The 18,620-nt window shown below is 41.3% G+C and overlaps 1 protein-coding gene across 7 annotated transcripts in view; it reads right to left on the bottom strand.

Annotated features, from left to right (window-relative positions):
- MGAT5 (alpha-1,6-mannosylglycoprotein 6-beta-N-acetylglucosaminyltransferase) overlaps positions 1 to 18,620 on the bottom strand; it is a 334,676-nt gene that overhangs the window by 92,636 nt on the left and 223,420 nt on the right. For all 7 annotated transcript variants that reach the window (XM_047869764.1, XM_047869769.1, XM_047869763.1 and 4 more), the window contains one exon: positions 12,687 to 12,820. In XM_047869764.1, coding sequence (XP_047725720.1) covers positions 12,687 to 12,820 — 134 coding nt within the window. The remainder of the gene's footprint in view (positions 1 to 12,686; positions 12,821 to 18,620) is intronic.

The following is an 18,620-nucleotide window of genomic DNA, read 5'->3' on the forward strand; positions in this document are numbered from 1 at the left end:
AGAACTCAAGCTCCTTAAAACATTTTAACATACAGCCTCGTGGTCCAAATATTTTATTTTCTGGGCTCTGTCTACAGTGGTAAACACGCTTCTGAGGAAAATAATGCTACAAGGTAGACCAAAGTACACACGAAAAGACCCAAGGGGAAAAAATGTGTCTAAGATTACCCCAGTTTCTTGAGTGACTTATGCTACATATTTGTGGGACCAAGCTGATTTTTTACATGTGACAAACAGAAGGGGATTTGCTAAACATTAACAGTGGCCTTAAAATAACTCAGAACAAGTATTTTCTTTTTTTAAGAAAAGCATTATTTTAAGTACTTTGGAAGCACCTATTTACAAATGATTATAAATCAGCCTGATGGGCTTCCTAAGCAGATCACAGCGATGATTTTTTCTAAGAACTATGGGGAGGTTAGCTTGATAATTCATTCAACAACAACCATTTTAGAGCACTCTGTAAAAAACCGGTTAAATGCAAGGTGTTGAGAGACGACAACAACAAGGAGTCTCTGCCCTCACAGTTTGCCAACTACTTAATAAATGAGGCATTTATTCCTACCAAGCAGTAATAAATAACATCCTCATTTCAAATTTAATTCAAGAATTTTATTTGGTCAGGGGCTCAGTCGGTTAAAGCACCCAACTCTTGATTTCAGCTCAAGTCATGATCTCCTGGTTTGTTAGTCTGAGCCCCACATTGGGCTTGGTGCTGAATCTGTTTGGGGAATCTGTTTGGGATTCTCTCTCTCTCTGCCCTTAGCCCACTTATGTGTGTGCGTGAGCACACTCTCTCGCAAATAAATAAGCTTAAAAAAATTGCATTCAGTCAAATCGACCCTTCTTTCAGTGCCTACATCTCTGAAGTCTGTCTTTCCACCACTAAGTCCTAAGCACTTGCACTAAAATGTGCAAATATTCGTTTTAAAAGTTGCTGTGCTGGCCTTTAACCACAGCTGGTGCTTCCGCGTTGGGGACTCCCACACCAGCAGGTCGCCAAGGGCAGAAACTACAGACCCACCCTGGTCTCCTCCCTCAGCCCTTACCAAGTCCTGATGATGTTCACCTGCTCGAAAATCTCAACCCTCTTCTTCCTCTGCACCACTCTTAGTTCTGACCTTGATTCTTGTCAGGACTTCTGTAATAGGGAAGTTTTTTTTTTGTTTTGTTTTGTTTTGGCCTCATTGAAATGACTATTTAGGTTTTCCTGATTATAACAGAGACATAGCCTTTGTGTAAAATTTTCTACTGTAAACCATAGAAAAAGATGTAAGAAAAAAGATACCATCCATCACCTTACCACCTAAAAATAACTACCATTGGTGGATTTTTCCCCTATACTTATGACTTTTTTTATCCTAAAATCAAAACTGGATCTTACTATACCTACTCTTACTCACTTACAAATGCACCATAGGCATCTTTGTGGGTTAATACCCACAGCTCATCACTGATTGTTAAATTAGTATAGTATTTCAGGGCATGAACTCTTTCCATCAGCTGGGATGCCCCATGGTTCTGGTCTGCCAGATCGCTTTATAGAACCACACTTACCCCAAGTCATGCAATTCTGTTTTATTTAGGTGGTTGGAGTGCCACCAGTCCTGATCCCTTGGCTGTCTCCATGCCCCATGCCTCCAAGGATAGACACATAATACAGAAGACTCTATGTGACTATGGCTCATTTTGAAAGATAGGTGTGTGATCCAAGTCCCACGTATCACAGCTGCTCCAAGACAAGTCAGCTACTTCAATCACCAAGCAGACATGGTGGAAGTCTAGAGCTGCAGATGTTATCTGTGTGCCCATGTGAGAATGAAGCCAGCGAATCCAGAGAAAGGCAAAGCCAAGAGAGGGAGAAAATAAAGATATCCTCCAAGCCCAAATCCAGCTCAACCTAAAGCCGGTTTCAACAATTCCCAGGGACAAGAGCCAACGAACCCTTGTGACCAAGTTGACAAGACAGAAATCCAGACTAATACATCCTACAAGATGTTTAGGATCTACAAGATGTTAGGATCCTACAAGATGTTTCCAACTCGAAATCAACTAGTATTGTAGATGATCACACTCTTGTAGCTCTTTATTTCTTTTTAGAGAGAGAGAGAGAGAGCACACACAAGCAAGCAGGACAGAGGGGGCACAGCAGGAGAGAGGGAGAGAGGAATTTTAAGCAGGCTCTGCACTCAGCATGGAGCCCAATGCGGGGCTCGATCCCACAACCCCGGGACCATGACCTGAGCTGAAATCAAGAGTTGGACACTCAACTGACCGAGCCACTCAGGCGTCCCTCGCTCTTCTAACTTCTGCAGTGGATTTCTGAGTGGTCTCTGTACCACCAGCCTTGCCTTTCCTCCTTCCCTGCTCCCTGTTCCAATACATCATCTGTGATAACACAGTATTCTTTGCAACAATCATGTAACTGTGGCAGTTTCTGGCTAAAAATCTTCACTGCCTTCCGGATGAAGCACGGGCCAGTCTACCTGTCATCCCAGCTTCATTTCAGGTCACCCTCTGATACTTCTGCTCTCTGATGACCTACTCGGGGTTTGCAATGCATGTTCTCCATCTTGTCTTGTGCTGGCACATGTCTGGTGTATCTTTCACCTCCTCCTCCCTTGAAGGCTCAGCTCCCTCCACCTCCTAGTTGAGGGATTCCCTAACTTCCTGACACTGAGGTAAGTAGCCCTCCTCTTAGTCCAGGAAGACTTACAGCCCCGTTCACATGTTAATATCTCCCATGACAGATTGCATGCTCTTTGAGGCTGAACCATGTCTTATGCCGACTTCCAGAGCATAGTAGGAATTGAGCAAATATCTTTAGCACACACGACTAAGTCAACGGGGAATGCTTAATTAACTGGTGTGACAGACTCTTGTAGGTTGATCTACATTAACAAGCATCAGAGGTCATGCCTAAACTATTCCCAGCACCAGGCTCTTTGCACAAAAGTTCCACAACTAAAGCCTGTTCTTCGTGGAATTAACCATTTGCCAAGGCGGCTTATCACTCTATTCCAGAACCTAGTTCATGCCTACTGACAGGTGTTCAATAAATATTTTTTTAATTGATAAACTAACCTATCTTTGAATCTAGGTCACAAAGTTGAAGGTGGGAAGAAGGGAAACAAATGGGTGATGCCGAGTTGTAAAATTTTAACATCACAGGTTTCTAAGTACTATCAACTCATTCATCAGCAGCACATTTGTTGAGTACTCACTATGAGCCAGAAAACAACTTAGGCAGAATTGAGCATAGACCAGTGAATAAAACCATCATAAATGAAGCTCCCTTTACTGAGCTTACATTCATTTGGGGACACAAAGAGTAAAATAATGCAATGTTACAGATAAAAAAAGAAAAACAATTGGTTTGGTGACCAGTATTGAAGTCTAGTTAATGATATGCTGAACACCTATGGATTTTCTTTTACGCATCAAAAAAAAAAAAAAAATGCGGACTGATGAATAGAGAGAAGGGAGACATATGGATTGATAGGTCACAGAACAAGTAAAGAAAACTGTTAATTGTGGAGTCTAGGCTATGGGTTTCTTTTGTACACTTCTTTCACCCTTTTTGTATATTTGAAGACTTTGTTAACAAAGAGGGTAAGAAGAATACTGACTGCCATTCAGGATGTTGGTGCGGATTCTGATGATGTAACTGGCATCATAGAAAAAACTTTACTGAAAAATGCAGTCACATCACCCCAGAAGTTACCTGCTTTTAAAAAAACTACACAGCTAGTGATGTTATACTTCAAATTTTACCAAAACTGAATTTTTTCAAATGGTGGTGATGATGAGCTCAGAGAGAGAAAGAAAAAGAGAGAGAGAGAGAGAGAGAGAGAGAGAGAGAGGAGAGGTCAGGATGCAAGCTAGGGAAACTATTATGTACAGCTGGGCCAAAATGATGGGCACCTGAACTGTTGACAAAGGCACAGGAGAGCAAATTTCTCAAGTGTCAAAAAGCAATTTAGGAGGGAACGGACTCCTCAGAAGAACATCGCTCCTGAAGGCTGAGACTCAGACAAAGGAACTGTAAGCCTGATGCTATCACTCACCGGTCTGCACAGAAATAAAAGGCAAGAGTCCTCCTGATCGAAGTCAAAGGCCAAAAGGCAGTTTGAATCACAAACAACTCCTTGGCTTGTCAGGCCCTAAAAATAAAATTGTATATGGAAGCAACTGATCTCAGCTGAAGCCAACAGGTTTATCATTTACAAGAAGGGAAAGTGGCTCATTTCTTTAAGTCCTGTTTTGTCAGGCAGAATTTTTTGGTCTACAAGCAACTATTTCAACCGGATCATGCAAATAAACGTGACCGTGAGCCCCAAATTCTGGGAGAAATTCAGAGTTAGAATGTCAACGACAAGAAGAGTATGAAATGAACTCTGGAAATCCCAACAACATGAACAAATTCCATGGGAAGAAAAGAGAGCAACTCGAAGCCACTGGCCCTAAGAAACTTTTGTAAGTTGTTTTTTTTTTTTTAACCTATTTTGGAGGGGGAGGTATCACTGGCATGCAATGTTACATTAGTTTCAGGTGTACAATGCAGTTTCAACAGAGAAGCTTCTGTAATTTTAAGTTTGTATAACACATCTCACTCTTCCTTACCTTGTTGCATGGACTAAAACAGAACAGGCAATATTGTTCAATTTAATTTAACTCAATTACTATTTTATAAATGCCTACCAGAAGCCAGGAATTCTTCAAGGTGTTGGGAGTTTCATCAATGAACCAAACAGACATGGGGCGCCTGGGTGGCGCAGTCGGTTAAGCGTCCGACTTCAGCCAGGTCACGATCTCGCGGTCCGTGAGTTCGAGCCCCGCGTCAGGCTCTGGGCTGATGGCTCAGAGCCTGGAGCCTGCTTCCGATTCTGTGTCTCCCTCTCTCTCTGCCCCTCCCCAGTTCATGCTCTGTCTCTCTCTGTCCCAAAAATAAATAAAAACGTTGAAAAAAAATTAAAAAAAAAATGAACCAAACAGACAAAAGCTCTATTATATGTCTCAGATTCCAGGGCAGGGGGAAAAAGAAAAAAAAGTGAAGCATAAATGCTGCCTGGTAATACATGGAAAATAAAGCAGGGAAGGGGCACAGGAAATGGGGCGAAAAAGAAGTTGTATTTAAAAGAGGGGGACTCAGGGTTGGTCTTACTGCAGTGACATTTGAGTTAAAAACCTCAAGAAAGAGACATCGAAGTCTAAGGGAAGAATGTTCGGAAGATGGAAAAGCTAATCCAAGGGTCCAGGGGTAGAAGCGTGCCCCTAAGGCACAGGGTAGGGGGCTACGGAGCAGTGAGGAAGAAGACATGGAGTAAGAGACAAGGCCAGACAGGTACTGGTGCCCTGAGGCCACTGGGATGACTGGTCTTTCCCTACAGTAAGATGCCACGTCTTTGTGAGCATCTTGGTGTCATGATCTAACTTATGTTTTCATTAGTGCCATTCTGTAGTTGGGGAAAATGGAGTCTTTTTATTCTTCATTCAACAATCATTTATCACCAGTGATGTTTACCACTTCAGGTATGGAGGACTGAGCAGTGAGTACGCTTATGGGGCTCACAAGGTAGGAATCGGGGCTGGAACACAGGTGCAAGAATCATAGAGCAGCAGTGCCTGGCTCAGGGAGAGAAGGTTTTCTGGAGGACAGGACGCTTCCCTGAAGGATAAGCAAGGGTATATGTGTTGGGGGTAAGGGCTAGGGGCTTCCAGACCCAGGAACACACACGCAATGTGCATGTCAGAGAAAACGTGACACCCTGGAAGATGCATAAAAGCCAAGAGGAGGTGAACAGCATGAGACAGACCAGATGGTGTAAAGAAAGGAGAGGGGTGGAGGTGAAATGGGAAGGCTCTCAACTAATGCCTCCAGAATCCCAGCCTGCTCTTCACTTAACTCCATGACAGCTCCCTGTCTTTTCTGCCCCAAACTTCTACATGTATGGAGAAATGCTGAATACTCCCCAGCCCTGACTGCAAGTGCACAATGTGAGCACCCAGAAGCCAAATTGGTATCTTCAGATTGTGAATGACAGCCGAAATGTTGCAGGCTCTCAAAACATTAATTCACTAATTAATTAAAAATAAACTAATACAAATGGATTTTGTGTAGGGAACAGAAAATGTTCTCTGATGGTGACATGAACGGTGAGGTTGTTCAGCGGATAGTTGGATGTTACTGAAATTTTCCAATGATGGGATGTCTGGGACAAACTTGCCTGAGACCGGGGGTGAGGAATCTGGTCATCACTGCTATTTCTACTTTCAGCTATCGTCTCCAGGGAAGGGGAGGAAGAAACACAACTCAGATAAAGACGTTTCACCACTGATGATGTTTTTACATAAGCCAGATGAAGCTGTGGAAGAGGGTGTCATGCAGGTAATGACAGCTATCCAAGTATGAGTAACTCCAGGTATAAGTCGTCAACTTCGGGGCTTTATTTTCTCTTGGAAATGGGATGGGAAAATGGCTTGCATTCATTTATTGAGGTACAATACACCTTGTCGGGAACTGAGAAAAATAAAAGACAGCCTTTAGGAGTTTAGAAAAAGCAGTATGTACCTTACAGCACAGACTGCCGACTGAAATAATGCCTAAATATAAGGTCAAGCCAAGTCCCTGTCAAGCCCAGAGAAAGCAGTTAATTTTCAACAAGAAACAACAAAAGTTTCCCCAAATAGGTACAAATTAGGAGCTAGTCACTTGATGGACTATAAAACAGCCTTGGAAATTGTGATTTTAAAAGCAGAACCTTGAAAAATATTTTGATCTCTTAAGTGAAGGAGGAAAAAAGGAGATACAGAATTTCATTATGTATTTACAACTACGTAAAAATATACTCACGGAAAATAAAATAATGCTTATATTAGGGTATGGGGGGCCTTGTTCCATCAGGGGAGGCTTTTTCTGTTTTTGAAATTGGGTTACCTTTGTCTTCAATTTAACTGGGATGATAGGGGAAGTCTTTTAAATAGACTCTTCAAGGAAAAAAAAATAACAGTTTTGCTCTCAGAGTGATTTGAAGGAAGCGAGAGTGGGGAGGCATCTAGGGGGGGCATCTTCAGAGACCAGCGGGCTGTCAGGAGGACTGGGGCCAGCATCCAGGGAGGGGTACGGAGGTGGAGACAGAAGGGCATAGGGAGGGCACTGTGGTCTCTGATCAGGGATAGTCCAAACCAAGTTGAGCTCTCAAGATCTCACTGTGGGGCAAGAGATGGCCTTAATGCCCAGCCCACAGGCCACCTGGAGCGTGGACAAGAGGTGAGTGCAACCACAAGGGGCCCTCCGTGAGGGAGGAACCACCAGACTTTGCAGCTTCTTGGAAAAAATCATCACTCAGTACATGTAGCCGAAAGGACTCAGTGTTGTCTGACCACTCAGTTGGTCCATGTAGAAGCCACTCAGGGAGGCGTCCAGAATGGTCTTTGATGACACGCACAAAAATGCCCTAATGCAAACCGGATACACAAAGAGAACAGTTTCCGTGAAATTCTGAGATCTGGGGCAAACAGTAAAGAAAAATCAGGTTTTTCAACTTGTAAAAACTCCACCAATTTAGGGAGGAGATGAGTTAGAGCAGAAATAGAAGCTGCTTTAAAGCAAGAAGTGTGCTCTGAATGTTTAAAAGCAAAAGCGCTCTGGTCAGGACAACCTCAGGTCACTGATCCTCCAGATGTGTCAGCAATGGTGCCTTTTCTTTTTTTATCCTCCTCTGGGTCCTTTCTGACCAGCTTCCCCAGCCTCCCTCTGCACTCCACACGTGCCCGAACACTGCTAAATCTGGTCACACAACAGCCGGACTGGAAAGATAACAGACTTCTACAAGTGCAACACTATTTCTGCGGAGCCACACTTTCCATTTTGCAACTTACCAGCAGAGCACCATCTAGTGCACCTGTAATACATGTGCAGATTTATACCTCAACTACACAATGCCTACTATCAACCCACACAGTAAACGCTAGTGAATTTGTCGCATTAAAAAAAATTAACAATACATAAATATAACTTGACACTTCCTCATGTTCAAAGCAACAGTCTTCCCCTTCAGACCACTAGAATAGCCACATTTATCCAGAAGGTGAGGGAATGGATTCTGTGGGGATGACTATGGTAGACCGGATCCACCCTTTTGACACATGGAAAGAATGGGACCCCCTCTTGAGGAGGCACTCGAGTTCTCTGTGGGCAGGCTTTGGGAGTCACTGTTTTGTGTCACTTCTCCAGCCCAGACACATCACAACATGATAAAGGTCTCAAACTGCTTAATTTCCTTCTTCATGTCCCTATTTCCTCCATTTAAGACAGTGTCATCCATGAGAAAGCTTGCCATCAACCTGTGATGTGATGGCTGAAGCAACCACAGACGACCCCTGCCTTGCTCAACTGTCTCTTCAGGACTACCAAAATGATTATATTTTTAAGTTTATTAAAAAAAATTTTTAATGTTTATTTTTGAGAGAGAGACAGACAGACAGAGCATGAGTGGGGGGGGGGGGGCAGAGAGAAAGGGAGACAGAATTTTAAGCAGGCTCCAGGCTCTGAGCTGTGAGCACCGAGTCCAACATGGGGCTCAAACTTGTGAACCATGAGATCATGACCTGAGCTAAAGTCGGACACTTAACCGACTAAGCCACCCAAACACCCTGCTGATTTTTTTAAAAGTTTATTTATTTTGAGAGAAATAGAGAGAGTGCAGGCAGGGGAAGGGCAGAAGGAGAGGCAGAGAGAGAATCCAAGCAGGCTCTGTGCTCTCAGTGCAGAGCTGGATACAGGGCTCAACCTGAGCTGAAATCAAGAGTCAGACACTTAACTGACTTGACTGAGCCACCCAGGTGCCCCCAAAATGCTGATTTTCTAATTTTTTATTCCTTTGGCATTTATTAGCTGTGATTTCTTCATTATTAACAATTTTCTTTCATCAGCTCTTTGATTATCTTCAAGTACAATTTGTCCTAGAAAGGCAGCATCAAAGTTGGATTCTTTCCCTTTATTTTACAGAGTACTGAAGTGGTGCCCTGGCAACTTTGAAAGGGGGACAGATTGATTTTGTGGGTTTTCTTGTTTGGAGGATCATCCTGGACTCATGGATTATCTGTCACCGGTTTGACTGGAGTCCTCTGTAGCTGTTCTTTGTGATTCTCAAACTACCCCATCTTTGACTCGGGCATCCTTCTGACTCCACCCCCGTTTCCTTGCTTTCTGGCATGTCGACATGTCCCATTATTAAAGTTTCCCGCGCTAGACCTGGGGTCAGCTATTTATCTGAGTACGAAGTTCCCTCAGAGTAGTGGGAAAGGTATGTAAGGGTTCCCAGTCTGAGCACCAAGGATATTCCTTACTACCGGATTGTCTTTACTCTTGATCCTTTTCAAAGTACAGAGCTAGGAAACGTTTCCTTCTTAAAGATAAAGAATGAGTTTATATTGATACTTCCTACTTAAGCTGAAGATTATACAGTCTTTACTTAAATTCTTTAAATATTCCCCCTGATCTCATATCCTGAAAATTGTGGCTCTTAGAGTGTACCTGTAAAGGTTTCAAATATCAATTTAAGTATTTCCCATTATGAATGTATGGACCAAAGACTGAGCTTTAAAAGTCACTCCCGAAGTAATTGTTTTCTCTGTGTGGGACACTCATACTCATCTGATAGATAGAACACTGGGCCTGTTTCATGTTTTCAATCTGTTTTCAGTTTTTAGTGATGACTTTTTTTTAATTACATAAAACATTTACATGGTTGCAAAGTCAAAATAAGGTACATTAAAAAAAAACATCTACTTTCTATCCCTGATCCTGTACACCTTTCCTCCAAGGGAGGTCACTTTCATTGGCTTGTTATTTATGCTTGCATAATTTCTCTCAAAAGTACAGGCAAATCATACACACTAATGTACGCACACACTGCCTTCTTAGACAGAAGGGAACAGGTTGAGAAGCTGCCTTGCATTTTGGTTTTATCACATAAAGTATCCCAGTCATCTCCCCAGACAGTGGGGAATGCCCTCACTGCTTTTTTTTTTTTTTAAGTTTATTTATTTATTTTGAGAGAGAGGGTGAGAGTGTAAGCAGGGGTGGGGCAGAGAGAGAGAGAGGGAGAGAGGGGATCCCAAGCAGGCTCTTCACTGTCAGTGCAGAGTTGGATGCAGGGCTCAAAATCATGAACCGTGAGATCATGACCTGAGTCAAAATCAAGAATCAGATGCTTGACCGACTGAGCCACCCTGGCGCCCCATCTGCCCTCACTGCTCTTCACAGTTTCACATTGCTTCCCTCTATCAGTGGACCATGTCATTCACTCAGTCCCCTATTAAAAACATCTGGGTTATTTCCAGTCTTTGCCTATTACAAATAGTGCCACAATAAATGACCTGTGCACACACCATTTTTAATTTTTGCTCACTTATCTCTGGGATAGACTCTTAGATATGACCTGCTCAGTCAAAGGAAAGATGTATTGGTAGTTTTGCTAAATTGTGACAACTACAGTCCCCCAGTTAGTACCATGCTCACTAGCAGGGTGGGAAAAGACAGACCCTCACCACTGGAATAGCTATGCTGCCAACTTTTGGATTCTGGACAACCTGATCCTTGGGACATGGTGTCTTGGTGAAGTTAAAATATGCATTTCTCTTTATGATGAGTGAGGGTAATGTGTTTTCAAATGTTTGGAGCAATAAGCTTCTTTTTCCTCTAAACAAGTAATGGCCTTTGTCCATTTTCCTATTGCATCACACCACTTTTTCTTCAGTTTTTAGAAGCTCTTTATATATTAAAGAATACAACCCTCCAAGATAGAATTTGCTTATGTTTTTGCCCCATAGGTTCTTTTTACTTTTTTTTTCAAAGGTCATCAAATGTATCCGTTTTCCCCGATTCCTGCTGAGTCACTTAGGAAATTCATCCCCTTCCCAGGTAAATGGGAATTAATCTATGTTTTCATTTTAATTTTAAGCAGTGAATTTCTTTCAACTCAGTCAACCAACATTGCTGAAATCCTCCATTCACAGAGAATAAAACAGGTAGTTAGGACTCTGAATTTCAACATTGTAAAAGGGAACTTTATACTTTCTGGAACACTTCCTATTTCTATTTCCTGGATACGGGCAACACCATCTTGTGGATGGCATACACATAGCATATCATTCAGACAAGTCTGGCCATTTTAGACACAACTAACATTTGATTTGATGAAAATCACTGGATCGCATCTTATGTTATTTTGTACCACCTCATCCCAGCCCCTCAAAGTTACACAACAAAGTCAAACCAAAGGCTAACTCCAATCATGCCTTACTGTACTGGCCAGCCATCTGACACCCAACATGCCATATATTAGTTTATCCCCTAAACTGTGCTCCAGGACAGGCTGCAATAGCAGGATGATCTAACTCCAGGGACAATAATCATGTTCACTATGCATGTAACATGCTCTCACAAATCCTTCCGGGCTACAGAAAATGCTTGGCCATGAGCTGATTTTTAAATCACCATCTCCCAATTGCCATAACCCTTCTTAACTCTTCGGTCTCATACCTCACATTGCAAGCACGAGTCCAATGTGTTCTTCGTGATGTTTAGTGAAACTGAGAAAAAGGTCATCTTCAGGTGACTGCAGACAAAGGGGAGGGGCAACCACATAGGGAAAAACTAGGCCACAGGTCCCTTGGGTCTTAGCAAAGCAAAGAGATTCACAGCTCAGATGCTAACTCCAGGATGAAAATCTCTGGATTAAAATCATTCTGATAATTTTGGAAAATGTGAATTCTCCACTCTGAGCATCCAAATGAACTGATGTTTCACTCACGTGACCTTCATTTCCAGAATAGGACTTCATCTCATCACCAAGGTATGCGGACTTCAACCATAAATTTATTTTTGGCATGATCACTATCAAATTTTGGATTTTCCTCCACAGTCCTCAGCTAATTATAAATGTAATGAGGCTAGAGGTGATAAATTGACAGCAGCAGTAAGAAATGGTAAAAGTGGGAAAGGAACAATACGGAAACAGAAAAACGCAGATACCTACTGCTGGGGTCAGTTAGGACATCATTTTTTAGGTGTCCATTTAACACCTCCTAAAATTATCACCGCTCTTGGCAACAATGACACCTTGTGAGCAAGAGAAAGTGAGATTTCATTGTGGGGCCTGTACTTAAGAAGCTGATTAAGTATGAAACTGAGCTTAAAATAGTTTCACTTAAAAAAAAAAAAGCTGACTTTTTTTTTCTTTACAAGGTTTGATGCTTAAATAATTAAGACTTATTTTTTTGGAAAGTGTATCTACACGAAAGACCTCATTCCTCATCAGTAATTAAGGGGACCCTATGCAGCACCAAGTGGAATGAACTGTGTTTAGTGGCTGCCAGTCCAGAGTCCACGCGAAGTACTTTCCCAAATGGTTTCCAGTGATACTTCGTGTTGAACGTTTTTTTCCTCTAGAAAATTTCTAAGCCTTTTCGCAAAATGCTCACATGGCCTTTCAATTCCAATTAAACAAACAAAAAAACAAAAAAAAACCAGTTACTCCCAAGGGAAAGACTCCACAGCACACATTCCTACAGCTAAGAGCCCTGGGAAATCATAACCCAAAATACATGGCCATCTAGTTTCTTTTCCCATTTGTCTTCGGTGGCATTCTGAAAAGCCGAGGTAAGGCATGGATACTCACGGAACATGGTATAAAACTGCTGTGGGTTCAGATTCCATTTGCCCCAGGGCGTCTTGTGGCCTTTAGACTGGGCATAGTTAGCATGGTTGAACTCTGGCTCCGTGCCAAATGAGTCCAGGACTCGGAGCATGCACCTAAAAGGAAAAAGCAATGTGGATAAAACTACAACCTTGACCCCGAAGTTCCGAAGTTAAAAGTTCTAACCCCTCCTGCAGGGACAGCCAAAAATGGACAAACACTTTTTAATTGTTTTTAATGTTTATTTATTTTTGAGAAAGAGAAATAGTGCCTGTGTGTGGGTGGGGGAGAGGCAGAGAGAAATAGAGGAGACAGGGTCTCAAGTAGGTTTCACAACGACAGCAGAGAGCCCAATGTGGGGCTGGAACTCACAAACCATGAGATCGTGACCTGAGCTGAAATTGGGAGCTTAACCAACTGAGCCCATGGGGTGGCCTAATAAATACTTTTAATCAGAAACCCTACTGGACAGGCAGTGAGAGACTCCAGAATACATATACCAAACATCGCCATGTGTGACTTCTGAGCCCAAACCATTACAAGCAGATCCCATCTGCTTCAGGTTAGCGGACTAGTTACAGAAGATTGCTCAGACACCAGCAAAATAAAAAGTCCCATGATAGCTGGCATTGTAGACTGCCATGGTCCCTACTGTACCCCTAGCTAAGGCTGAGCATATCATGGTACCTATGAGCAGTTGTTGAAGAAACAAAGAATTACCATTTTTAGAAGTGGCTTTGGTCTGAATATTTGTGTCCCTCCACCCAAATTCTTATGTTGAAATCCTAGTCCCCAAAGGTGATGGTACTGGTAGGTGGGGCTCTGGGGGTGATTAGGTCATGAAGGTGGAGCCCTCATGAATGGGCTCAGTGTTCTTAAAAGAGATCCCAAAGAGTTCCCTTGTCCCTTCCAGCAGGTGAGGACACAGCAAGAAGTCTGAGATGTGGATGAAGGAGAGCCTCACTCAACTACGCCAGCACCCTGATCTTGGACTTCAGCTCCAGAACCATGAGCAATAAATGTTATTTCTAAGCCACTCAGACTGTGGCATTTTGTTACGACAGCCCAGACAGACTAAGAGAGAGGTTTTAGTCTCCAGAAAGCACGAGGCATACCTTATCTCTTTCAACAGTCACTTATCATTTTCATCAATTAATAAGAGTATTTAATTTTAGGTAGAATTTAGAATCTCACTCAATAGGTAGTGTTGATTACAAGTATTTAACGGTAACAGAACATTACCCTTTTCTTCCAGAGCCTGAAGAAGTGAAACTGAAGATGTTTCATTGGCTTTTTCAGCAAAGTGTTCAAATTTGGACAGCCCAATCTTCTCTACCACTTATTTTAAGATCTTTGTGTCAAAAATTTTTTTTAAAGCAGTATTTTGTGACATGAAAATTAGATGAAATTCAATTTTCAGTGTTCAAAAATGAAGTTTTCTTTGAACATGGCCATGCCTAATTGTTTACCTATGGTCTATGACTACTTTTACTCACTAACAGTTAACTTCAGTAGTTGCCACAGAGACCATGTGGCCAGCAAAGCCTAAAATATTTACTACATGGCCCTTTACAGAAAAAGCCTGCTGATCACTGCTTTAGAGTACTCAGAGAGTGACCAATCCCAATCCCAAGAAAGGAATCGATGCTGAAACAGAATTTACTGAATTTGCTTACATTCATTTCATTACTGATTCTCAAAACATTAATGTAAATTTAGCTTGTGCCTGACCAATAAAAATAGCTCTGTTTTCTGTGGTTATACATCTGCAAAACTTCTGGATGGCTGTTAATGGACCAATAAGCATAAAAGCAAATACATTTTAAAACCCACATTTTAGAATCAGATAATAGCAAGTGAGTTCTAAGTATCAGATTCCGTTTATTTCTTCCTTTTCTCACTATTATGAAGGCATTCTCTCAACTTTTTTTTTCTTTTACATCACTGTGTGATTCAGAAAAATAAAATTCAAACATCAGATTGGATTTTCCAGAAAAATCAAGAGTAGACTGCCACTTTAGTGTGAGGATTTTCTCATTAGAGATCACTACCATTTGTTTAGACAAGGAAGGGAGGAAAAGGAAGAGGGCAGAAGGAAATACAAGCCGACCATACAAAATGTTTCCTTATTTTTGATTCCTGTGTGGCTCTCAAGGAACATGCTACCATTACACTGACAATTTTCACAATATCACAAAGAACACATCTTCAGCCTGGCAGTCAAGAAGTGGACAGAAATGGAAGCCCACAGTACAGGAAAAAGAAAGCTACAGGAAAAAGAACTGACCAGTGTGTGTTTTCCCCATTCTCTGAATAGCTCGGGAACTTCCTTTACTCTTAATAAAAGATTCCCATTCCTTAACTTATATACTCTTTAATATAAAAACTTTTATGTAAAAAACAAAAAAAAAAAAAAAAAGAAAAGAAAGGACACTTGGGTGGCTCAGTTGGTTAAGCATCCAACTATTGATTTCAGCTCCAATCATGATCTTATGGTTTATGAGATCAAGCCCTGCATTGGGCTCTGCACTGACAGCATGGAGCCTACTTGGGATTCTCTCTCTCCCCCTTCCACAAGCTCCATCACACATGCTCGCTTTCTCTCTCTCTCTCTCTCTCTCTCTCTCTCTCTCTCTCTCAAAATAAACATTAAAAAATTTATATAAAAATCCCTTTTTAAAATTTAAACTTCTAACATTAATTAACCCTTTAACTTATATTTTTAAATAAGATACAAAAGCCACTGGTTGAAACCAGTGCATTTTCTTCTGCGAAAGATGGCATCATTCAGAAAACAGCAGGGATGACAGTGCTTGCTCTGTAGAAGATCGTTGGAGAAGAGTAGGACACAGAGGGACACACACTGACAGATGGAGCTGCTCAGCTCCTGTCGAAGGGCCAGGGCTGGGACTCAAAGATTACAGTGCTCTGTGCAGGCACAGTGGGGAGGAACAGGTCACCTTTATCATGAGAAACCTTTGTCTTGAAGGCTTTGGCTACTTCTACTCATTTGCAATCAACTCTAGCAGGGTATATTCCTCTCTAGCTTTGGCTTGTTATTTTAACTTTGTGTTTTATTGGTTTTATTGTGAATTTGGATCATTAAGATGAACGCTGATGAGTAAAGAGGACTGGTAGGAGCCTAATGCCTGCAAGCCCAGACTTAGACAGAGTGCTATTGATGTTTGGCTTCTTCCCAGCAGAAAGCCATAGAATGAATGATTCAATGTCTGAGAAACTGGTAATTCTACATCCTTATACTTAAGCTTTGGTTTAGGAATCATCCATTTTTTTTAGCTGACCTGGGTTTGTTTTATAAACCAGAGGCAGGGGAATGATCTCTGTGTACGGCAGAGAAGCTTTAACATTATAGTTTTCCTTCTTCGATCACATTCTACAGCTGTGTGTTTGGAACTGGGTTTGTGCTGTTAATATTTATGTAGTTCTTCTAATGCCTTTCGTGTGTTTGAAGCATCAGGAACAGCCCGATGACTTAAAAAGATATTTGCCTTGCTGCCTGAGGCAGCTGGCCTCCTTCTAACAGGAATCGCTGCAGTAATGCCAAATGACTCCTGGAACATTCTCTTAGCTGCAAGCCACACTACTATAAGATGGACGCTCACAACTTCCTTGGCAGGACCTACTTTCTACTTTGGAGTTTGATGTAAAATATGGTTTATCTTGGGGCACCTGGCTGGCTCAGTCAGTTGAATGTTCAAGTCTTGATTTCAGCTTAGGTCATGATCCCAGGGTCATGGGATCGAGCCTCACTGAGCTCTTCACTGAGCGTGGAGTCTGCTTGGGATTCTTTCTCTTTCCCTCTGCCCCTCTCCCCCACTCACATTCTCTCTCTAAAATAAAGCAAAAAAACCCCATGGTATATCTTGTACTATTTGTGTTTCACTTTCCTGTGTGTCCTCAATGTCAGCTAAAAACTCATACGAAGCAAAATAGTTATGAGTTTTGCTGTCCCTAGGTATACTAGTTGCATGTAGGCATTGCAAACAGGTTTAACTGAATTTCCTGGGTCCCCACATAAACTGGACAGAATTTACAAATATTTTTCTGAACGCCTGGGTGGCTCAGTCGGTTGAGCGTCCAACTTTGGCTCAGGTCATGATCTCACAGCTCGTGGGCTCGAGCCCCGCGTCGGGCTCTGTGCTGACAGCTCAGAGCCTGGAGCCTGCTTCTGCTTCTGTGTCACCCTCTCTCTCTGTCTGCCCCTAACCTACTCACATTCTGTCTCTGTCTCTCTCAAAAATAAATAAACATTAAAAAAAATTAAAAAATTAAAAAAAAAATTTCCAAGATCAACAGGACTCAAGGTTTGCTCCTAAATGAAAGATCAGAGTTAATGGATTTAAGGGAATTCATACCATCTACCATCCACAAAGATGAATTCAGACAGTCTTGAAAATGTCTAATCTTCAAAAGGGAAAGAAATGGGCAAGTAACTTTCTAGAGGACCTGTTTCGTCTTTGGATGAAATCTTACCTTCATCACATAGCAAAGACCGCAGGGCCAAAGTCCTAACAGACCTCCTGCCAGCTAGTATCACTAATGTAGATAATTAATTAAAGAAAGGAAAGATAAATATTACACCCTTCCATAAAACCCCTCTGAGATGGTCCCTTTTCATCCAACAAGTTTCAAATACCCATCAGTGGTAACCATTTTAATAATGAAACAGTCCTTTTTAATTGACCTAAACACTACCACTGAGGACACTTTTCCATCCCAACAGCCCTTCTTAATGGTGAGGATATGTGAGTCTAGAGATGCCCGTAAGGCCTTGTTCCTTTTGCACATCTACCAGATGCCTGCCATTTGCTAAATGCCAGAGAACAAGAGCTCTGCTTTTCTTTCTTTCTTTTTTTTTTTTTAATACTGAAGCTAAAAAGGGGGAAAAATGATTATTTACTTACATGGCTTATTAACCAGAAAGAAAGATGGTTATTTCCACATAACTGAGAACAAATGTGATGAGAACATAACTGAGATGTATGAAGGTTTCAAGGAAAAAACCAAAAAGAACAGGAAAAAAGGGGTGCAGAAGGTAGAGTGTTATCTTGGCCCAAACCAAGATTCTGCTTTTGCTTTCTCCTGAAACTATATCCAAAACAAAATGAAAAATACACAATCTCTTCTCAATGAATCCCTTTCCTCTGTCACTGAGTATTTCACTGCCCAGTGAGAAAAATTACAGCTACTGACAAGAAAATTCTACAGAAAATGGGTGTTTTCTCTACTGTGTTTTGGAGAAGATTCCTACTATTTTGACTTTTTATTTCCTTTGAATTTCTAAAGGACTTGCAATCTGACATAAGCTTAAAGTTAATAAATAATGTTAAACTAGAAACTAACCTGAAACAGACCTAGTTCAAGTCGTTAAGGATTCAATTACTGGTTAAGTTAGAAGAACACATCAAAACATCTCTTTACCCAAAAACAATAAAAAAGAAACACATGGAGGAATTTCTAAGTCATGCTAATTGAAAGATTTTCCAAATGTTTTCTTAGGAATTTGGTTTAAACTGTAGATCAACATTCACTATCAGTCAAGTGGTACTAACATCATGCTTTTTAACCAAATTTAGGTACCACTGACACCATTAAATAAAATATGATGTTTATTTACATTTATTGTAAACTTTGAGAGACCATAAATAAAAGTACCAGCTGTAGTAAGTGGAAGCTAACAAAAAAAGTATGCTTCTTCAAAAATTATTATTAAATTCAAACTGGATATTTTGCCTAAGGCTGAAACTTACAGCTACACTCATTTTGTTAAAAATGCACGTAAGTGTTACAAGACATGCTGGAGGTATGGTAGCATCAAACTAAACCTTTTTTAGAAAGATTGGAAGAAAATGGAAAAATTGGTAAACTTCATTATGTAATTCACTGTTATTTAGT

This window comes from Prionailurus viverrinus, chromosome C1 (genome assembly GCF_022837055.1).
Source record: "Prionailurus viverrinus isolate Anna chromosome C1, UM_Priviv_1.0, whole genome shotgun sequence".
In the NCBI taxonomy this organism is placed as follows: Eukaryota; Metazoa; Chordata; class Mammalia; order Carnivora; family Felidae; genus Prionailurus; species Prionailurus viverrinus.